Source organism: Mesoplodon densirostris, chromosome 5 (assembly GCF_025265405.1).
Source record: "Mesoplodon densirostris isolate mMesDen1 chromosome 5, mMesDen1 primary haplotype, whole genome shotgun sequence".
Lineage (NCBI taxonomy): Eukaryota > Metazoa > Chordata > Mammalia > Artiodactyla > Ziphiidae > Mesoplodon > Mesoplodon densirostris.
The window spans coordinates 136,624,021-136,647,806 of record NC_082665.1 but is presented as its reverse complement, the minus strand read 5'-3'; the positions used below and the strand labels follow the sequence as shown (position 1 = coordinate 136,647,806).

The 23,786-nt window shown below is 39.3% G+C and overlaps 1 protein-coding gene across 2 annotated transcripts in view; it reads left to right on the top strand.

Annotated features, from left to right (window-relative positions):
- The window catches only part of MED12L (mediator complex subunit 12L), a 318,889-nt gene that overhangs the window by 238,204 nt on the left and 56,899 nt on the right, over positions 1 to 23,786 (top strand). For both annotated transcript variants that reach the window (XM_060100193.1, XM_060100192.1), the window contains 7 exons: positions 6,013 to 6,160; positions 11,109 to 11,227; positions 11,901 to 12,044; positions 12,912 to 13,075; positions 17,061 to 17,192; positions 21,843 to 22,070; positions 22,805 to 22,946. In XM_060100193.1, the coding sequence (XP_059956176.1) occupies positions 6,013 to 6,160; positions 11,109 to 11,227; positions 11,901 to 12,044; positions 12,912 to 13,075; positions 17,061 to 17,192; positions 21,843 to 22,070; positions 22,805 to 22,946 (1,077 nt within the window). The remainder of the gene's footprint in view (positions 1 to 6,012; positions 6,161 to 11,108; positions 11,228 to 11,900; positions 12,045 to 12,911; positions 13,076 to 17,060; positions 17,193 to 21,842; positions 22,071 to 22,804; positions 22,947 to 23,786) is intronic.

The window sequence follows — 23,786 nt, the reverse complement described above, 5'->3', positions numbered from 1 at the left end:
AAAAAAAAAAAAAAAAAGAAGCTAGGAGTCATGCTTGCCTTCACACCAGATTGTCAACTTTAGAGGATGTTTGTGAAGTGCTTCTAAGACCTTTGGATGAAACAAGGCTTTTGAAAAAAAAAAAAAAGAAACATCATGACTATTTTCAACAAGTTAATATGCCATACTAAAGGAACACTAATGCATGCTACTTTATGGAGAATTTATATTTCCAAATTCCTAAAGGGCTCTGACTAGGGATTTGAGGGGTAAATGAAAGGCTCCGGTTCTTGATCTAAATTAACTTTCTCTTTCCTCTGATTTTAACTCACAACCGCACCTATCTGTAAACCTTCTCTAATAGTATGTACTCCGTGGAGGATGACTGGAAAAGTGAAGTAATTCTATATACCCTAGAATTTTTACATGCAAGTGGTTTAATTGGTTTCTTTATTTCATCGAGTCTGTTTATCTGAAAATATGTATTTGCTTCAAATAGGATTACTGTGAACAGAGAGGGCCATGCCCTGAAATGGAAGGACCCCGTGGTCCTTGTGAAAACCCATGTTGGGACAGAAAGATGGAGAGGTAATTAAGCCATTGGATGAGCTCTTAGGCTGTTTTAGTTCTAACATCTGACAGTTTTGAGATGCAGTCCTTTTGACATTGGTGAAGGTTTTGATGGAGCACATGCACTTTAAGGCAGTTCTTACATCATCTAGCTTGGCTTTACCTGTTAGAGTGTACAAATTCAGGTTAGATATAAGATAAATTCCAAAAGTAAGGAGTCTTGGGCATTGCAGTATTTAGCAAGAAAAGAATACTCTCTCTGGTGATCCAGTTATTTGTCGTCCTTGTCTTGAGTGTTTTGCTTGAAATTAGAGGACTAGTGTATCTCCTTAAACTGCTTGACAGCCATTATGCTCCTAGGATGCTCTGAGTTTGTTGGATAAGGGCCTCATTTTGGCCACACTGTGGACTATAAGCTACTATTGAACAAAGCTTTCCTTCACAAATCTAAGCAAAGGAGTCTCCGATTTTCTTGAATTAGAAAGAGTTACTCCAGGTCAGGTGTAGTTATACTGAGAAGCTGCTGATTTCCTTGTTCCTTTCACACAGCCTTTCCACAGTGTGCACACCCATCTCCCCCCACCAGCCCAAGGCTTATTACTGCTGTAACATTAATTTGAATTTATTTTATTCTAAACAGAATAACATGGTACATTGAAAGCTTCAGCTGAAAGAAATAATGATTGGAGGTGAAAGGAGAGTACACGGCTCTAATAATCTCACCACCATTATCACATCCTTGTGAACACACACACACGTTTTGGCAACATTTCTAATCACTTATTTATTTATTTATTTTGCGGTACGCAGGCATCTCACTGTTGTGGCCTCTCCCGCTGCGGAGCACAGGCTCCGGACGCGCAGGCTCAGCGGCCATGGCTCATGGGCCCAGCCGCTCCGTGGCTGTGGGATCTTCCCAGACCGGGGCATGAACCCGTGTCCCCTGCATCGGCAGGCAGACTCTCAACCACTGTGCCACCGGGGAAGCCCTCTAATCACTTATTTTAAAGAAATGAAGATGACTAATATTAGGCTTCAGTTAACTCCAAGTTCTCCCTTTTTAGGACATTTGGCTCAAGAGACATCTTTTAATTTCTGTAGTACAACAATCCAGAGTTTTTGGATGTGCATCCTCCTAAGTTTTTAAAAGATCAATTAAGTGTGAATGTGAGATATTATCTGAAGAAAGAAAGTGATTGATCTGGAGGATGGGATTTTCAGAACTCAGTTTACAGGGGAAGTGACCTGTTTAACCCAAGGACAGCAGGGGGCTAGCGTGAAAGGGGTTAGCTAGACTTCCACGGACTCTCCTATGGATTCTTTCTCCACCCCACAAATGTGTCCTTCAGGGTATCAACAAGAGAATAATTCTTTGGTACTGATCTTTTACAACTATGCAACTTGAGGGTGTTTTAATACCTAGTTTAAAAAGTAGAACTCATTGATACCTTTGGATATATTTGGCCCATTTTCTGAGATTGACCTTATTCTCATGTATAAGTTGCTATTTAAAGATTTGTGCATTTTCTACATGCACAAAAAATTGATGTAAACTAATCTTGTAGGCTATTGAAAAAGAGTTGCTTTGAAAATGTGTTTGCCTTTCCTCTTTGAAGACTAGTAATGGCTCTCACGGTTTCCCTAAAAACTGTTAACTATCAGAAACACAGTCTTCATGCCCCATATAGAGGTTGACCAGTGGTTCCCCCCACCACCCTGCCCAGCTAACTGCAGGCTTCTCTTGCTTTTTAATTCCATCTCCTTACTCTCACCTCATGACTTTGCTTTGCTTCTGGCCCAATTCCCTGAACATAACAGAGCCAATGAACTAATACTAATACAACTAATTCAAGTTCCTCACTTCTTCACCTCCAGATTTCCCTGTATTTTCACCCATTTTCTTTTTTGTCTGTGGTTAAGTAGAAAGATGTCCTAGTCTTCTGAAGTTAATCCAGACAGGAGGTCACTGTTGCCCATCTCCTTTGTCAGTTATCTGCCCTCCAGTCCAGATTTCCATTATGGAGACTCATTTGAAACATAGCTTTGAAGCCAGTTTGTCATTGGTTGTCCTGATACAATGATCACTTTTCTCTCAAGCTATTGCTCTTTATACCCAACTACTAGTAAGTGTGGTTTACCTCCCTCACCTTCACCATTTCACCATCTGCTCTTACTTCAACCTCCTGTTTCCTGCCATCTGCCCCTACTACTCTAGAGAAACTTCTCTTTTGAGGTTCACACGTGTGGTTTTTTTTAAAGAAACAAGTCAGGGAAACCAGCATCCATTGTGATTTCTTAACCGTATTCAACACTGTTGATGATCCCTGTTGCTAACTGACCCTTCCCTCGCTTTTGTGACCTTGGCTTGTCCGATTATTTATTAACTATGGAGAGTGTGTGTCCATCATTTGATGGTCTATTTATTCTCTTCACTATCGCAGCTGTTTTCCCTCCCAACCTCTGCCCAAAGAGAACATGGGGGTTTTGAATCCCTTCCAGTTACATAGTGCTCTTATCCGTAAGCTGTCACTTCTGCATTAGACCTGCCGTCAAACCACCTACTAGACATTTGTAATACATTTCCACCTACCCCTTGAATTCCTCTCACCTAACGGTGAATTCATGAGCTCCCAGCCCTTCCCCCTCCCCACCTGGACCCCAACAAATTTTATCTAGTGAGTCCGTCTTGAAATGCAGTGAGATGCACACTCACTCAGATGCCTGATCCTTTCCTAACTTCCTCAGATACCTCTTGATTTTGCTTCTTATTTTTTATTCCCACCACTAAGACCTAGTTTACACCCTACAGATTCTTTTGGTCTAAACTTCTCTCTGCCTTTCATTTTTCCTCTTCAGGTTTTTTAAGCACTTAGTTATCAGGTTAAGTTTCCTACTAAACTAGTTTTTTTTTTTTCTTTTCTTATCTTCATCCCTGCCCTATTTTAGTCACATGTTTCTTTATTAATCCACTTGTTTATTCATTATTTCATGCATTCAACAAATATTAAGTGCCTAGTCAGTGCCATTAAGGAAAATACAAATGTGAATGGTCTAGTGAGGAAGACAGACATTAAACAGATACCTAGAAAATAGGTGAATTACACAGCGATAGATGCTCCAAAGTCACTCCTCCTCCACCTCCCTCTGCAGTGAGGGCTTTCGCTAAACTGAGTTGACAGAGGGAGGGACCTGACGCTGTCATCATGCATAGCATTTGCACAAGTGCAGTTGAGGCTGTTGAGAGTATTTCAGGTGGCGGGAGGAGACCAGCAAAGGAAGGAAGTGCCTTTGGGAAATGTTGAGCAATGCAGCACAGCGCGGCTGTGGGGTGCCTGCAGGGGAGGCGTGGAGGTGCAGTAATATCAATGGACAGCAGGGGGTGCTGTGTCTGATATGCCGCTAAGCATTTTACCGACAGATCCCCACTCTCACCAAAACCTTATAAGGTATGTAGTGTTAACCATTTTTCAGAGGAAGAATCTGAGGCTCAAAAAGGCTCATTCTCTTGGACCATGGCGTTGGCAAGTGACACACCCTGGAGGCAGTCACAGCTCTCTCTCACCCTGAGCTTGGGCTGTTATTGGGCCAGTATGGAGCCATAGTACCCCGTGTTCATAGAACACATGGATCTTTCCAGGATACCTTCCCTCCCCATCCCTGTTTGGGGTTCGAGCTCTGTAGATACTATCTCTATGATACTGAATCTGTACTCCTTAAATCAGGGAACATTCGTCCTTGCATTTTCTCAGAGTTCTTAGTACCTTGTCTTGCTGTAGGTTCTCTATAAACAGCTGTTGCTAACATCTTTCCATCAGCCCTCACACAACAGGTTTACATTAGAACCATTTGACAGGTGCCTTAACTGAAAACAGTCACCAGGGCACATGACTGGCATCTGAGTTTTGTGCAGTTTCCTCATCGCCTTTCTGTCCCCTTTATAGGGCTTGCTTATATGTACACACCCCACCAGGAAGTATATCAGTAATGCTGTGTAACAACAACAAAAATTGGAGATTGACAGAGTAGCTCAGGTCACTGAGATATAGCAATCACTACCTAGGTCAGCTTTATCCTGTGGTTAGGTCTGCCTTTTGAGACTTTGGAGGAGATTTTGGAACTCAAGGTATTAAATAACAGCTTCTAGAAAAGACTTACTTGGTTTGAACAACCTGAAACATTAATTATTGGGGGACATGGTAGCAAGATAGATTGGCAGAGTATGCAAATGTATATTTCTAATAGAATGTTATAAAAAAGGAACCAGTGCAAGAAGTGGTGCCTTGAATGCAGGCAGGTGAGAAAAAGACAGAATGACAAAAAGAGACTGAGAGAACAGTGACAGAAACTGAGAAGAAACAGGCTCTTACTTCAAGGCTAAAGAAGCAAAATGCTACTTTGTGCAGAGTACACATGTGGAGTACTCCAAATTGAACATTGGCATTCTCCAGGTCACAAGGACTTCGCTCTTTTTTTGCAGCCATTACTAATTTACGTGCACACAGTGCAGTTTGTTTTCCCTGAGACAAAACTTTCCTCATGTGAGCTCCTTAGGGATAGATACTGTTAGGGAGAGTAAGTACCTCGCCTGGGCAAACATGTACCAATGGTAAGAAAAGGAGATGAACTGAAACATAGAGCTAGGAATTTCACTAAGAAAATGGAAGAGTATAGGATCCAAGAGAGAAATTTAGATAGAAAAATTCAAAACCAGGCATAAGAGAGGACACATCCTGGACTATTCAACTCTGGCTAAAGAATGTGTTTAGCAGTGTGTATGTTTTTGTGATGCTGTGACTAAGTAATTTCCTCTCCCATGTGGGAAAAATAGTGCTTGAATTCACTGTGTCTGTGGGGCAGGTGTGGGGAGGTGGTCCAGAAGAGGAAGGTGGTGTCAGAACGTGTTTGCATTTCCAGCTATTTTCCTCACACCTAATGAGACCCATGCTGTCTGTCGTTTTCCATTTGGAAAGAAATATACATGTGTCTTACACAGTCATATTGGAAGTAAATGGAACTTTTTTTTTTTAATAAAAGTACTTGAGGATCCTCTTTTTTTCTAAATATAAAATGTTTAATGATGTTTAATGTATGCAGAAAACTGAGCTTGCTAAGAAATAACATTTTCCATAAGGAAAAATTTTAACTAGATAGTATGTAATAGGATGTGAAATTAATACCATGTTAAATTTTAAACAATCAAGAGTCAAAACTTACTCTGTAAGGTACGCCCACATCAACTGCTTCTATTAAGACTTCAGGTCAGTTGACACTTTTTTTTTTTACTTTAGCAAGTTCCAAACTGGAAAAACAAGCGTGTTGCCAGTGGAGGTTGAGGTGAATTGAAAGGTGGGCGGGATGCCACCACCGCTCGAGCCAGCATGGAGATGCTGTGGTCAGCGCATATCATGTCCACGAACCCCACCCTTTAAACAGGGGTTTCAAAATGCATTTTCTGTTTTTCAGGATGAATCTTCAAGTCATGAGTATAACCAGCGCACAATCCTTCTTTATGGAGTGGGCAAAGAGCGTGAAGAAGCCAGGCATCAGTTGAAGAAAATTACCAAAGATATTTTGAAAATCCTAAATAAGAAAAGCACCACAGAGACCGGGGGTAAAGAGCCCTAATGCATTTGCCCCCATTGTGCTGCCGTTTGTCGTCCCCTCAGCACAGTCTTTATCAAAGTCATACATGGCACTGTCAGCAGAGTGTTTCCTCCCCCGAATGACTGTCACGTTGAAATATGAATAAGCACATTGAAATTTTAAGGCCTTGGTTCCATTTATAGTAATGCTCGCATGAAAATAACACCTTCTATAGATAGATGTAGGTGATTTTATTTGCCCCTCTTTTTTTCATATTTCCCAAATTTTCCACAGTAGTCATACATAAAGTATTGAAGAATGAGTTGGAAAACCCTTAGGCTGGAAGAGGTCCATTCCCCCAGTTCCATCCTTTTTCAAGCTTATAGTTGGCTCTGGGTCCTCATATTTACATGATAATTAAAAATCATGACATCGTAGTGGCTGATCTTTTCTTACATTATTCAGAAGAATAATTGCAGTAAGCAGTGGAGGCTACCCAGGTCTCCAAATGATTCCAAGTAAAAAGAAAACTGGGTCTTTACTCCATAATGCCTTCACTTGGAATGCTCTGTTACCAAGCTTTTTACATAGTTCTTACGGTGAAGTTATGCCTTTGTACCATGTCACCATATAACATAACTGGAACTTCGTAATTATCCACTTCACATTTGCCTAATTACTCTTCAAAGTTTGTTTATTTTATTAGACAGTCATAGGACTTAAAGTATGCTATCATTATGTATACGCCACTACCACCACTGGTATTTCTCTCTCTGTTACTTAAATAATATAATGGGGAAAAAAAGTTTGGATTTTCCCTGTGCAAACAGCACGCTTCCTATACATTGGCATAAACCATCTCTAGGGACCCTGCTTTCTTGTTCAGTAGAAAATAAATACTGTTTTACGAACCTCTCCACAGGGGATCCAGTCTTTAGGACTATAACTGGATGAATTACTAGAGCTTGCCCACACTAGATCTTTCCCACAGAAAAGGACAGATATAACTATTGCAAATATCTCTTTCCTCTCCATCAGTAAGGGTGCAGATGCAGAAACAAGGTACGAGGGCAGGGCGAAGTGTTTTTAGTCTGAATGTGTGTTTTGGGTGTCTGATGTCTTAGAACACAGTGGAAAGGCTACCTTCATGTTATTTGCATCACATTCCCTACCTCACTTCTGTGGCCTCTTAAAGAGTTAGTGCTATACAGGCACCATGAGGTTGTGGAAGGGAAATGAAACCCTGTTGTCCTTATTGAGATCGGGGAGGGATGAAGAACTGCTCTAGAAAAACTGTTGATCTGTTGTTTTGCTGTTTTCTCTGTTGGAGAAAAGAGGAAATGGGCTGAATCCCAAAGCCCTGCAACTAGCTAGCAAAATATATTTGAAGCTACTTTTTTTTTTTTTTTTTTTTTTTTTTTGCGGTAAGCAGGCGTCTCACTGTTGTGGCCTCTCCCGTTGCGGAGCACAGGCTCCGGACGTGCAGGCTCAGCGGCCATGGCTCACGGGCCCAGCCGCTCCGCGGCATGTGGGATCCTCCCGGACCGGGGCACGAACCCGTGTCCCCTGCATCGGCAGGCAGACTCTCAACCACTGCGCCACCAGGGAAGCCCTGAAGCTACTTTTTGTATATTTGGGAATGGGATGGACACTGCCTCCTTTAGAAGATTCAGTAATATGGGCTTTTACCTAAATTACTTTTAGAGAGTCTTTTCAGGTCCTGTGGAATGTTTGGTTTTGGAACGCTGAGAGGGGTGGGACGGGGAAGGAAGCAACTGCGGTTTCCTTTTCTGCTGAGTCTACTTCCTTCCTTTATAAAGAGTTTTTTTAAAATGCTAGACTATTGTCTGTCCTATCTTCGTACCAGTCTCTTAAATAGGCAGTTCTTGCTTGTGAACTCACCAGGAGAAAATCATTGTTGTTCCACGCTAATTTTTTTTTTTTTTTTTTTTTTGCGGCACGCGGGCCTCTCACTGCTGTGGCCTCCCCCGCTGCGGAGCACAGGCTCCGGACGCGCAGGCTCCGGATGCGCAGGCTCAGCGGCCATGGCTCACGGGCCCAGCCGCTCCGCGGCATATGGGATCCTCCCAGACCGGGGCACGAACCCGTATCCCCTGCACCGGCAGGCGGACTCTCAACCACTTGCGCCACCAGGGAGGCCCTCCACGCTAATTTTTGAGATATCTGGTACAGTACTAGATGCACCCCTGAGGAGAGGGTCATCTTCAGTGGGGATTTTTGTCTTTCCCACGTTTTAGATAAAACTCCTCAACCAGAAAATATGTTTGTTAATTTGGGATGTAGTGAGCTGCCTTCTGATAAAGAGGCTGGTGAAGCAGGAAAACGGAAGTTGTCTTGGCATGTATTTGATCTCTGGCTACACATAAAAGCATGATTTTCAGGACCTCATTAGGAGTGCTGTCCGATCAACCAGACCTTGCCTGGGGGCGGGGGGAGATTCATCATCTAAAGCTGAAATGACATTTCCAGTTGAACACGTTCAAATCTCATTTTACATTTACATTGACTAGTCACCTTGGGGTGTAAAGTTTCAAAACATTAATGAAGTTTTACCATACCAATAAAAGTCAGAACTTCCAGGATTAGAGATTAAAAAAAAAAAAAAAAAAAAGGAAAATCAAAATTAAGCAACAAGAGAGCAATAATATATATTATGAAAGCAAATTAACATAAAACAGATGAAAATCTATAAATTATGACTATATTGTTATCATAAATGTCATTAACATATTCCTTTGAGAACCACCACTAATTTCTTAAATTTTTCTCTCAAAGTGAATATAAATTGCCAAGAGTCAATTACATCTTTTTTTATAAGAGGTCTTGAGAAGTTAGCTATGTGTAAGTAAACAGAGCCTATTAATATAGACAAGCCAAACAAAGAGGTATTTGTGAGTTCTCGTGCTGGGTCCACATCCTCCGGTCTGTTACTTTTCTTGGTAACAGACTTGGTTTTGGTCCCAGGAAGGACTGATTAAATATATTAACTTCGCTTCCAAAGCTCATGGTACCCAAGACTATTGGTGTAAGTTTTCAGCCTTGGACTAATGATGTTAGTAAATGAAAAATCCAAAACTTGGATATTTTATACATGCTCATGACATGCAAACAGCTGTATTGAAGGCAAAATGCCACTTGTACCTTTGAGAATAGATGTTGAAAAACAAGTAGGTTTCATGAACTCCTTTCTTATTATTTGCGTTACATTTGGTGATATTTGACAAAAGTGACACACAATCTTGTACCTTATGTTACTCAGCACCTTTTAATTCTAAGTTTGTTTGTTTTAGGAAGCACAACAGCCTGGGTTTTTTGCTTGTCTTTTGCCTATCTATAAACCACAATTGCTTATTGTTGAAAGAGAAGCCTCCTTTCTTGTTATTTTCTAAATCCATTACATTTGCCATTAGCAAAGCCTTTTGAGTTTAGTGAAATCGTTCTTGAATCTTTAATAGAAAAATCAATAAAGTGACCTCTGTTCCCCAAATTAAACTTTCCCAAATAAGATGATGTGAGTTAGAGGGCTTTTTTCTCAGTAGCCTTTGACTGCTTAGAATGATAGTGTTGGAAATGATCTTTCGTGGAGATTGTATAATCCAACATTTCATTTTTGTTTTTAGATTTGTGTTTGTAAATACATATATTAAAAATATTTTAAAATAGGACCTAATTATTTCTGGATCTTATCCTTAGAGCTGTTAAGAGCAAGAGTCCCTCTGGAATAAGCAATGTTTATAGTATTTCTTATTGATATTTTCTCCAAACTTCTTTTTTTTTTTTTTTTTTTTTCTTTTTGCGGTATGCGGGCCTCTCACTGTTGTGGCCTCTCCCGTTGCGGAGCACAGGCTCCGGATGCGCAGGCCCAGCGGCCATGGCTCACGGGCCCAGCCGCTCCGCGGCATATGGGATCCTCCCAGACCGGGGCACGAACCCGTATCCCCTGCATCGGCAGGCGGACTCTCAACCACTGCGCCACCAGGGAGGCCCTCCAAACTTCTTTATGCTAAATTGATAAAGGTAGCACTTTTCCATCAAGGTGGAGAGATTTAATTCCTTTCTACCCCTAAAAAAGTTAGGAATTGTGTAAATTTCCTTTTTTACGTACTAAACTGTTTGGGAATCTCCTAAGAAAATGCCAGTGAAGTTTTTCCTATTATATCAATGTGAGCCTCGGTGACTTTTTTCCCCCCATTCATTGTTGATATTGTATTTTAAAAGTCAGTGGGTAAGAAGCATTTGTAGAGGGACTTCTCATTAATAGCCAAAAGTTTAGGTAGAGTACATAAATGAGAATTGTTTTTTTGTTTTTTGGGGTTTTTTTTGTAATTTTATGTATGTATGTATGTATGTATGTATGTATGGCTGCGTTGGGTCTTCACTGCAGTGTGTGGGCTTTCTCTAGTTGCGCTGAGTGGGGCTACTCTTTGAGCTCAGTAGTTGTGATGCACGGGCTTAGTTGCTCCGTGGCATGTGGGATCTTCCTGGACCAGGGATCGAGCCTGCGTCCCCTGCATTGGCAGGCGGATTCTTAACCACTGCGCCACCAGGGAAGTCCCGAGAATTGTTAATTTTTAGAAAAAAAATAAAATTACCTCAACAATATGAATCAATCTCAGAAACATAATTTTGAATGAAAGATGGCAGATGTAAAAAGTACGTATCATATGATTCCATTTGTATAAAGTTCCAAAGTGAGCAATACTAATCCAAGCCATTAGAGGTCAGGATCTTGGTTCTCTGAGGAGGGAGAAGTGACTGGAGGGAACCTGAGGGGGCTTCTGGAGTTTTGGTATGTGATTTTATGATTTGAGTTTCATTACATAAATTTATTTTGTAGAAATTCAGTGAGCTTGTACAATTTTCCATTCGTATGTTATACTTCAATAGAAAGTATCCATTAAAGTCAAGAGCTTCAATTAAATGGAAAATAATGTACCTACTGTGTGTTTATTTAGTTGGAGATGAAGGACAGAAAGCCAGGAAGAGCAAACAGGAGGCATTTCCAACACTGGAGACTGTGTTCACAAAACTTCAACTCCTTTCATACTTTGATCAACATCAAGTGACATCTCAGGTAGCCATTAAAGCTGTTTTATTACGCATTTGGGATATTTCCTTTAAAATCTTTTTCATGCAATATATGTTTTTGGCTTTACTTGTTTTATAAATACATTTTTAAAACATATTTGGAGGCATCTTAAACTATCAAGCAGTTCAGTTTTAAGTGTCAGGTTGCCTTCCTCAGAGGAATTAATTTTAATCATGGAAATATTTTTACCGTATGATGATAATCAACACTATATAAAATAATCTATAATGCAGTACTTATATTATTACATTTTAGTCGTACATTGCTATCGATAAGGGAGAAATCTGTTGATGACTGAAGAAAAATTACTATGCCATGGAGAAGAAACCAAATCTATTTTGTTTTACAAATCCATTGATAGTCAAATAAATGTCATCTGGAAATTAATTAGCATTTATTGTTGTTCTACCTTTAGGAGAGTTGGGTATAGATCTGAATGACAACTCGGCTTATTTCTTCAAATTATAGTTGTTTTAAGGATGTTATTTCATTTGTACATGGTTTTGTTTTCTGTAGAAATATGTTTCAACTTCTAAGTAGAATCACGTATAAATTCACGTTTTTTACCTTAAGAATTGAAGTAATTTAATAAATAAAAGTTATTTGGACTGTTGGTCTTATGATTACTTTCACTTTTTTTTTTTTTTTTTTCGCACAGATCTCTAACAATGTGCTGGAACAAATCACAAGCTTTGCATCAGGAACATCGTACCATCTCCCATTGGCTCACCATATTCAGCTCATCTTTGATCTCATGGAGCCAGCACTGAATATCAATGGCCTCATTGACTTTGCAATACAGGTGTCAAAGGGATCCTGCTTCTCTCTTTTTTCAGAAGGCAAACCTACTAGGCATTGTACAGTTTAAAATGAGCCACCCAGTACATTTTTGAATAGTTGAAACATTCTGAGTCAACAGTATTCAACTAGCATTTTCAACTAGCGCTTTAATTGCATCTGTGTTCATAATTTTCAACTAAATAATTATAATTAGTGCTAAAATATAGTAATAGTCACTTTAAAACGTGAGAACTTTGAGGGTATTTTTTGTTTGTCTTTTGTTTTTTGCTTAGGGAAAGGTGAAAGTTTGTTTGCTATTTATAATAGAGTATATTTTAGGGAAGAGCAAAAAATATGAAACATTATTAATTTGTTCCACTATTTTTCTTATACACATACTTGAGTTCATTTGTTATGTCACTAGTGAGTAGACATAAAACTTGGTTTCTTTTACTTATTCTATTGGAGGTGTTAGCTTTGTTAATAATAAGAAAATGATGATAAAGTCTTCCATTTATTGAAAAGGAGGGGAAAGTGGAAAAAAAGTCAGAGGTGGAGATGTTGTTCTCTGAAATTATCCAGTCCAGAACTTTGGACCACCATAAAATTTTGATAACTGTTTCAGTATTGGGTACCTCTCGATTGCATGGACCATGATGCCCACACAGAAGGAAAACTCTATAATTTGATAAAGTATTAAAAATAAAAACTAGTTAATTCATTGGGGTGCTGAGACTGTGGTTGTATATGTGCATGTTCCTGAGGCAGGACAAGGAAGGAGATCAAGTAGTTTTAGAATGACTCAATATATCCGTGGTTTGTAAAAATAAACGTCTTTCCTATTTATTTTGGCAGCTACATTTTTCTTCAATCTTTTCTCCCATTGTAGCTCCTGAATGAACTGAGCGTTGTGGAAGCCGAACTGCTCCTGAAATCCTCCAGCCTGGCAGGAAGTTACACAACGGGACTGTGTGTCTGCATTGTGGCCGTTCTCAGGCGATACCACAGTTGTCTGATCCTGAATCCCGATCAGACGGCCCAGGTGTTTGAAGGGTTGGTATACCCTAGAATGTGTAATTTGTGATGAAATATGATAGTGGTTTTAAGACAAAAATAGTACTGTTTGTTTCATAAAAAGGTATAACACAGTTAAAGAATGCTTGTGCCAGGAGACATTTATCAGAAAGGAGATAAAAGCATGAAAAGTCCGCCTGCCTGCCTGGCTACTTCGCTCCCCCTAGTTGCTGTCATTTCTGCTACCCAGCATCCTGGCTTATTATGGATGGTGAATAAGTGACTGCTTCTTCGCTCATGTAATTTCAGTTTCTATTTGGAGAATATAATGCCAAATAAGCTTTGCACATACATCATCTTATAGATTTACCTTTTCAATTTTATTTCTTTTATAACTTAAAGGAAATTTTTGACAAGGGTTAATCTAGAATAAATGACTTTTTTGATTCTTAGTCTTTTTTTCGGTTTGTGTGAATCGTAGGCTAAGATTTTCTCTACTACTGTTAGGGAAGTTGGGCAAAGTAATTACATCACCCCCATTAAATGAGGCCGAGGCTGCTGGGACCAGAGAAGTATAATGAGCTGTCAGAAAACCTATTCTGAGCTCCTTTTTGTCCACCGCAGACTCCTTTCTCCAGAGCTGTATATACTTAAAAGGCAACCCTCCTGGGCTCAAAAGAAACATGGGGTTCACAGTGCCTTTTTTTGGTAATCTAGCACATGTAATCAACATGTACTCTATTCTAGAGTGTCATCCATTTAACAGCAGCTTTTTAGGAGAAGAGGAAAAGCTGCCACATTAATTCTACACACATAGAATTATTTTTTTTTAATTTGAATATTTTTTTATAATATTCTTTATGGTCTCAAAGATGTTTCTGTAATAAACATGTAAATCAATAACCATAACCAAATTAAATCCAATTATTGTTACATTCAGTTTGTAAAAGAGGCTGTCTCTTAATTATATGTGCTTTTCTTTAACTGCAGTTCCTAAGATAAAACATTTTTACTTTGTAATCTTGGGGGAGAAATACATTCTTCTTTTTTCTTTAAAAAACGTTTTTTTAACATCTTTATTGGAGTATCATTGCTTTACAATGTTGAGTTAGTTTCTGCTGTATAACAAAGTGAATCAGCTATACGTATACATGTATCCCCATATCCCCTCCCTCTTGCATCTCCCTCTCACCCTCCCTATCCTACCCCTCTAGGTGGTCACAAAGCACCAAGCTGATCTCCCAGTGTGATGCAGCTGCTTCCCACTAGCTATCTATTTGACATTTGGTAGTGTATATATGTCCATGCCACTCTCTCACTTCGTCCCAGCTTACCCTTCCCCCTCCCCGTGTCCTCAAGTCCATTCTCTATGTCTACATCTTTATTCCTGCCCTGCCCCTAGGTTCATCAGTACCATTTTTTTTTTTTTAGATTCCATATATATGTGTTAGCATATGGTATTTGTTTTTCTCTTTCTGACTTACTTCACTCTGTATGACAGACTCTAGGTCCATCCACCTCACTACAAATAACTCAATTTCGTTTCTTTTTATGGTTGAGTAATATTCCATTGTATATATGTGCCACATCTTCTTTATCCATTCATCTGTTGTTGGACACTTAGGTTGCTTCCATGTCCTGGCTATTGTAAATAGAGCTGCAGTGAACATTGTGGTACATGACTCTTATTGAATTATGGTTTTCTCAGGGTATATGCCCAGTAGTGGGATTGCTGGGTCATAGAGAAATACATTCTTGACTTCAGCTTTTAGCCTTAAGTAGCATTTATGCCCTTAAACTTTTGCTAACATTGAGCTTGATTTAAGTTTATTATTTCTGTGCCTCTTCTCTATTTACACCCTTCCTCACCTAACAAATATTATCTTATCACTTGAATGCACCTCGTTTAATATTTTCCTAATCTTTCCTTCTACCTTGTCTCTCCTATTCTTGGTTCTTTCTTCAATTTTTTTCTCTGAGATCAGAAGTTAGCAAACTTTTTTCTGTATAGAGCCAGATAGTAAATGTTTTAGCTTTTGTGGACCATAAGCTTTCTCTTCATATGAGAGCATAGCCACAGATAATATACACTTAGATTATTATTAAGTGACATCTGAAACATCCATGATATTTTTAAATGTAAGGAAATGACCATCTTAGAATCCAGGAAATATAGAACTGTTTTATAGCCCTCCACTACCCTGTAGGGTTGAATGATTAGTACTATTTTATAAGTCAAGAAACGGAAACTCAGGCCTGTTAAATGGAGTGGTAGGTGAAGTGATGTACCCAACATCAGATAGCTAATAAATCTCTCAGATTGCTAAAAGTCTTTCTAACTAGGAGCTCATTCATGCTGTTTGATTTATACCATACTTTTTTAAACTGTGTATGGAACCATCTCTAGTTGGTCATGAAATGAATATAATAGGTTTTCACAAGTATTTTTTTGTTTTTGTTTGTTATTTTGGAATTTATTTCATTATCATTTATTTTGACATTTTAAATTTGTGTTCTATTAAATGTTCATAAAATCATATTTGATATTCAGTTTATTATATTTGTTCTTTATCATGTATAGTAAGGATAAGTATTTTCCCCAACACTATTATTTGCGGCTTTTTTCTTTTTCTTTTTTTTCGCACTTACATGAATAAACATATTGGATCTCGATGTAAGATGTTTTTCTTACCTCGAGCAAGTGAAAAAATTATTGAGGAAACAAACACTCAGTATTTACTACGATACAGTAAATGCCTAGCAAACTTTCAATAAATGTTTGTTTACTTTAATCACAAAATAATTCTTTGCTTTTCAGGGTATACCTGGAATTTTTTGGTTTATATAGGTAACAACTGATTGAATCACCTACTTTTCTTCTTAACTGTGGGACAGTTTTGCTATAATTGACAGCCTTTATCAGTTGCCTGCATCTGCTGATGTCAGTTCACAGGGCTTGGGATGCCACATGGCTATTTCTTTGCATAGTTTCCTAGGTCCCACCTCTGATGTTTGTGACTCCAGTGTCCTTCTCAGCCTTGACATGCTAGGCTCCCTCCCGTCCCCTAAACAGTGGAGAGGGCTCCAGACTGGGGTTCTGGAGACCTAAGTTCTCCTTTTGGATCGCTGTGAAGTAGCTCTTTGTCTTGTGGGCAAGATACATCACCTTTCTGAGGCTCAGAGCCCTCTTTGTGAAATGAGGAGGGTGAATCAGATGATTTCTAAAGCCCTTTTCAGCTTCAATAATCTGAGTCATCTGTGACACTGTTGTAGGAGTACCGAACCCTGTAACAGAATGCAAGATGACAGTGGAATCAGACTCACAGATAGGTGGATGGACCACTAGTGTTTACTTCTGTGTGGTATGAACTTTTGTTGGCCCAAAAGGCCATCTTTCTGATCTGGGGAGTTGGAGTAGTAGTGGTACTTCTGAACCGCATGTCTTATGGACAGTGTCACTAAGAAGAAGGGGTTTTAAATTCTTATTAAGATAAACTAAAATAAATTTGTTTCTAGTTTGGAAAAACAAGGAGAATGTGACCTCAAACCATGAATTCTTCAAGTTCATGCCAGAACCAGCTCATGGTCTTGAAAATAGATTTCCCAGACTTACTGATATGAAGAAATTGCCCTTTTACATAGTGGACATGGGGCCTTTTGCAAATTTCCAAAATTTGTCAGTCTTCTTACTGATGAGAGATTCTCTCCTACAACTTTTGTGTCCTAGTCACAGCAACTTTATTGGTGGATTCCTCCCTACGTATCTCCTGTACAGAGGCATTTCTTTCATTTCTTTATGTTAATGGCATTTCTGAAGTTTTAAAAAAATATTTAGTGTTTCGATATCATGACAGAAAACTGATACTTTATGCAGTTATTTACTTGGTATAATGATTAATGTTAACAATCTGGTATCTTTTTTCTTACTTGAGTAATACGTGGACACATTCTCACTCTAAAAGTTCCAAGCAATAACACATATATTAGCAAAGTGTCTCATTTCTTCATATATTTTTCTCCTCAGATTGTGTGGTGTGGTAAAGCATGTGGTGAACCCCTCAGAATGTTCTTCCCCAGAAAGATGCATCTTAGCCTACCTCTACGATCTCTATGTGTCATGTAGCCACCTCAGAAGTAAATTTGGAGACCTCTTCAGGTGGGTAGAAGAAAGTCAAAAGAATAGGAATAGGATTGCGCCTATATTTGTTTGTGTACCAAATTGTCATCCTTTTGAATAATGAAAGTTAATCCTAATTATATCTGCCAGAATTCCTACTGAATTATCTTTCATTGTAGCTCTAACCTCCTATTCCAAATCACCATGCATGTTCAGCTCTGATTGCAGTTTTGATATAAGAGAAAATGTTCTGTATTTTGCAGTTGCTGTTACCTCCCTTGGAACATTGTCTCCCCACTGTTTGCATACCTACTTTCTCCCTGCATTTGCTTCTCTGACTCCTTGAACTTCCTACTTCACAGAGCGTCTCTGACTCCCTGTCATTCTCTGCACCTTAGCACTTGTACCCGCGACAGGTAGACAGGTGCTGGAGACTCTGTACTTCCGTAATGGTGTTTGAGGAAATTTAGGTGATTAACTGTAAGTTGGGGGAGGGAAGGGGGCAGTAATAGCTGGCAGAATAAATTTGGAATCTGGAAGCAGGCGAGGAAAGAACAGTCACAGCTTTCTTTGCTCTCTTGTATCTTGCATCCAGCTTGTTCGTAAATCCTATGAATTCTGCCTTCCAGGTACATCTAGAATCTGACCACTCTTCATTGCTTGGCAACTACCACCATCTCTTGGTTGGACCATCGCAGTGTCCTTCTAACTCGTTTCTCTGCTTGCACCCTTGACTCTCTTAAGTGTATTCTCAACATGTCTTCAAAAGTTATCCTTTTGAAACAAGAATAACTTGAAGTTTTCCAGTGGCTTCTCGTATCTACTCAGAATAGAATTCAAAGTCCTTACCTAGCCTTTAGGATCTACTGGATCCAGTCCTGTCTTCCACCACTTTCTCTCTGTCCATTCTCATCACATGGACCTCTGTATTGGTCTCCCAACACTCTAAGCACACTCCCACCTTGGGGCTTTTGCACTTGCTATCACATCTCTTGTGATGCTCCCTCACACGGTTCGTTCAGGGCTCTATCTCCCTGACCACCGCACTGGAAGTAGCCCCTCCCCCCGGTCTCCATCATTCTCTGAACTTTAGCACTTTGCCCCTCCCCATTTCATACATTGTGTATTTATTTATGGCCTGGCTCCTTTCTAGAATGTAAGCTTCATGAGAGCAGAAACTTTCTCTAGTTTCTTCATTGCTCTATCCCAGTACCTTGAAGAGTGTCTGGCTCATAGTAGGCACTGCAAAAAAAAAAAAAAAAAAAAAAAAAAAAAATCTGCTTAAAGAATGATATATACCAAATCAAAAACCATGATATTTTTAATGGTATTGATAGGGAAAAATGTGAAAGTATGTTCTTTATGAAATGAATTAGGTTTCAAAATAATCCCTTATGGAATGTCTGAGTGGGTCTTAGGAACCATCTTTCCACAGAAATGTTGTAATAATAATACTTCGTATTCTTTTTTTTTTTTTTTTTTTTTTTTTTTTTTTTTTTTTTTTTGCGGTACGCGGGCCTCTCACTGTTGTGGCCTCTCCCGTTGCGGAGCACAGGCTCCGGACGCGCAGGCTCAGCGGCCACGGCTCACGGGCCCAGCCGCTCTGCGGCACGCGGGATCCTCCTGGACCGGGGCACGAACCTGTGCCCCCCGCATGGGCAGGCAGACCCCCGACCACTGCGCCACCAGGGAAGCCTCCCCCGATCCCGCTCCCATATTCTTCTATTACTTTACAGAGCGCTTTCAGTTTCAGTTTACAGTTTTCAGAGAGCTTTCTCATACAAGATTCGGTTCTTGCGACTGCCGTGTAAATTTCCCAAGGAAGCCACGTATATTTGACCTCTAATGCTCCTGCAGCGTGGTGAAGCATGTTAAATGAGTTAATTCAAGTAATGCACACTGGCTGTGTGGAGATTTAGGAAACCAACCATGAACTGAGGGGCTACTTAACATCAGCACCATGGTGTTTCACAAGCGGTTACCCGTCTAAAATTTCCTGGATTAAGCCATGGAAGAGAATTGCGTTTTTCTCAGGAACCTTCAAGTCAGGCATTATTTGTAGCTTGGGATTACGAAAAATGGTCAGACAAAAGCTAGATATGCAGAGACTTCTGTTTGTATACTAATAGACCAGTTTTAATGATTAGATCAGAAACGTCATCTGTAAAGTTGTGTAAGAATCATATTTGGAGGAAGTAGGGTACTAGTCACGTCTGCTTCTGATTGAGCCGCTGCTTTGTGCCAGGCACTGTGGCGGGTTATCTCCATCAAGATCTTTAATCCTCCCAGCAACCCCAGGAAGTAGAAATGATTTTTCCTATCGACAAATGACTGTTCCTCATTATAAGTTAATAAATGATAAAGCCTGGATTTAAACATAGGTCATTTTGGCCTCAAGGTGGTGTTGCTTTCATTACTCTATCAGTTTTTTCTTATACATGCAAGTTTCAGAAGGAAAATGTCTGAGTTTTTGTTTGTTTGGTTTTGGTTTGGGGTTTTTTAAACTCCGTGTACGCCTGCAACAGAGAGTGCTAAGAATTTGAGAGTGACCTAGATGGCAGCTAACATTTCACTAAAACCTGGAGCTTATCTGGAAAGAGTGTAATAAGTGAAATATGAAGCCTAGAAATGAAGGGACATGAGACTTCACCATGAACCACAGAGTTCAGAAAAACTGCCAGAGGAGGTAGGAGGGCATCAGCTTGAGAGAAGTCTCTATACTAATGGAAAAGTGAGGCTGACTCTTATAAAAATTAGGAAAGAAAAGCAGAATTCATTTGGTTTCTAAAGACAGACAGGGGTAGATTGTTAGAATTAAATGGAAAGTTGAATAAAAAGAGATGCTGCTTTGCTATTTGCAGAACTCTGTTTCCTTAAAGACTCAGAGTATTGGGTGGTGGAGGAAACCAGGGACGTGGTATTAGGGAGGGAACCGGCAGAGAGCAAAATTTATTTTTGTTTCATTTTTAGTGGGAAAATGAAACAAATTAAGAACTATTGCTAAGTGAGAATATATGCAGCCTGGCAGGGTTAAGACAGGGAAAAGGGAGATTCTTAAAAACACTGGGGACTGTATAATTCTGTCATTTTGAATAGGTCATGACTTCAGATTGCAAACTTGTATCCTTCAGCCACCCCTGACAAGTTTTTATATAAGTTGTAGGCGAAGAAAAAGAGTATAGAAGATCGTACTTGCTGCCACTTAGTGGGTGGCTTTAGTCCTCTCTCTTGGCTCAGTGTTTCCCACGCATATTTGGTACTTAGTTTTACCTGGGACTACTTTTTTTTTTTTTGCGGTACGCGGACCTCTCACTGTTGTGGCCTCTCCCGTTGCGGAGCACAGGCTCCTGACGCACAGGCTCAGCGGCCATGGCTCACGGGCCCAGCCGCTCTGCGGCATGTGGGATCCTCCTGGACCGGGGCACGAACCCATGTCCCCTGCATCGGCAGGCAGACTCTCAACCACTGCACCACCAGGGAAGCCCTGGGACTGCTTTTTAAGCATACAGATTCAGTACACCTGCAGTGAGGCCCAGGAGTCTTTTATTTTTAACAGGTGCCCCAGAGGTGATTCTGAAGGAGGAAGTCTAAAGTCACTTTTTGGTAAACAGTGAACTGAACAATCTCAGTTTTCTTAAAGCAGTTGTCAATGTTAACAGCTTAGGGTGAAGAGTCTGTATGTCTTTTCATTTTTGAGGAAATCATTCCTGGCTACTGTTTATGTAGGTGCATAAGACTAAGACATGTGTTGCCTTGATCACAAATAAATTTGCTGCCAAAACTTAATCTAAAAGGAAAAGAGTCTCTGCTGCTTAAAAGAACTCTTGAATAGAGAAGGTGAATTGTGGCTTATGGATTTGTTATCCACAGCAATTGGGCTAGAATAGCGAAGTGTACATGGAATCTGAGCTTTGAAATCAGGTCATGCTTCAGCCTCATCTGCAGAGCAGGATTAGAGGGGATGCTTTCTAATTCCCTTTATAAATTTATAATATTCTGCATTTTCTTCAGATGTAACTCTGAATGTGGTAGACCACGCTCTTAAAAAACTCTCGATACTGCTGAGAAGTACAGTGAGATAAATTTTTAGGAACAATGCAATAGTTTCTGTACTCATAGAATGTATGTATTCCCCATATCCCCCTACTAGAATTTAAGCTCCTTGAAGGCGGGGAGTGAGCCTCTCTTTCTCAGCTGTACCATGATGCCCAGAGTAGCCATGGCACATGAACCCTCCAGATACTTTGTACTGAGAGGAATCGCTTTACAGGATGAATGATTAGGACTGAAACACCAAGTTGTTCCTGATGTGTAATCCAATCCATTTTTATTATTCTTAAGTAATAGCACTTTCCAACCACTGTTCAGAGACAGTTGTTGGAAGCCATAGTAGATTCTTTTATTTTTTTAAAGCATGTAAGATGTAAAAAAGACTTAGAAAATAATTAAGATTAGTACCCAGATGTCTTATTCTTGTTTTGTTCTTCCATCCATTCAGTAACTATTGAACTAGCACATTCCAAGCACTGTGTCAGGTGCTGATTATTAGGAAGTTGGAATCAAGAACGCATAATGCAAACCTTCTCTAGGAATACATTACAGCTGCCATTTAATCTGTCCTTAAATGAAATACCTTTCTAGTTATTTTAGTTTTGTTTTGTCTTTTAACTCTTCTTCTTGTAACCTCAGTAGTGCCTGTTCAAAAGTAAAGCAAACCATATATAATAATGTGATTCCTGCAAATTCTAACTTGCGATGGGATCCAGACTTCATGATGGATTTTATTGAGAATCCCTCAGCCCGTAGCATCAACTACTCAATGCTGGGCAAGATCCTTAGTGACAATGCAGCCAATCGCTACAGCTTCGTCTGCAACACACTCATGAATGTATGTATGGGCCATCAGGATGCTGGAAGGTGAGCTGGGATTCACGATTAACCACACAGTTGTTGCATGGCTGCTCCTTTGAAATTAAGGGCTTTAATAATTGCCTAAGCAGACATTTGGCTTTTGTTTGTTTGTTTTCAAATCTTATTTTATTCCTGCATTTACTTCTGCTCTATTCCATGATTTTCTTAACCTGGCTTATTGATCTGGTGTGAGATGCTCTAGATATAATCTGTAAGTTATCTGGTATGTTTTCAAAAACATATATAACAAAAATACAAATGAAAAAGACACAGGTTTTGAAAACACTGGATTTAGACTGACCTTTTAATTTTTTTGATGCCCTTAAAAATGTGAATTTACAGGTCAGATTTGTTCACAGAACTAAAAATATGTTAATTGACATCTATACTGGTTATTGTTTGTTGCTCAACAGCATTAAATATTGGCTTGCTCAAAAAGTTCATTCGGTTTTAAGTAAAGATAAAAGATACATTTTTCATTTTCTCCCAGAACTTTACTGAACAATGTATTCATTAACTGAATGAACTTTTTGGCCAAACCAATAGCAACCATTTGAAGACATTTCCTTTCCCTTCTGCTCCAGGTTCTACTAGGTTATTTGACAAGTGGATTTTTATTATATCCTTGAATCTAAGAAATGACTGCCATGTTTGATTATATTGAAATTATGTGTTCATTAAGTTTATCATATGTATTTCTCTTTTGTTACTTTCTTCTATATTCTTTTTCTTCTTTCTAGGATTAATGACATAGCCAATTTCTCCTCCGAGCTGACGGCCTGCTGCACTGTTCTCAGTTCAGAATGGCTGGGAGTCCTGAAGGCTCTTTGTTGTTCTTCAAACCACGTCTGGGGGTTTAATGATGTACTTTGCACTGTAGATGTAAGTTTTCTTTTTCATTTAAAAACTCAACTGTGCAATTAAATATTTAGCTAGTAATTTTTTTTAGTTGACTCAACTATTAACTGAAATATTGTAAATTATTTTTTCTTTCTCTCCTTGAAAGCAATAAACCAGAGTGTGGTTGCCAAGAATAAATAAAGGGAAAAAATCAACATAAAATAGATAGCCTAATCTAGAGTGGAGATGCCAAGAGTTTCCTTGTTGTTAGCTGAGATTTCTTCTGTATGGTCTCCTCAGAGTGGTTTGTTCATAGTTTTTACCAAGTGCGTTGGGTTCCTCATGGCATAGGACATAATTTAACTAAAGCAGTTTGCATTCTGAAGACAACCAGTTTGTTTTCTTAGAATGAAAAAAACAACCATCTAAGAGTATAGGTTCTTTTGTGTGGAATCAGGACATCCAGGCTCAGATTCAGAGGGGTGTCCAGTCTTTCTTAGTGATAGTGTCTGGAAGCTTATGAAGAGATATCCTTTATGGATCACAGATATCCTCAGATAGCATATTGCATCCATGGTGTGTGAATTTCTTAAAAATCCATCTGGATTCTTTATTTCTGCCTATCACTTCCATCGCTTCTTGCAGTAATTTGTGTTGCATATTAGTATATCTCATGTATAGAAGAACTTTATCATTTTAAAAACTGGCTCCCCGTTGAAGGTTTATTTCCTAGTTCTGGTATCTGAAGACCAGGTGGACAATCCTACTCCATTCTGTGGGCACCTAAGATGTAAAACTCATATCTGTGACCTGCTCTTCCAGACAGAAAAAGACCCACATTTTTATCTTTAACGTAGTTCCTTAATCTCTCAGTTGTTTTTT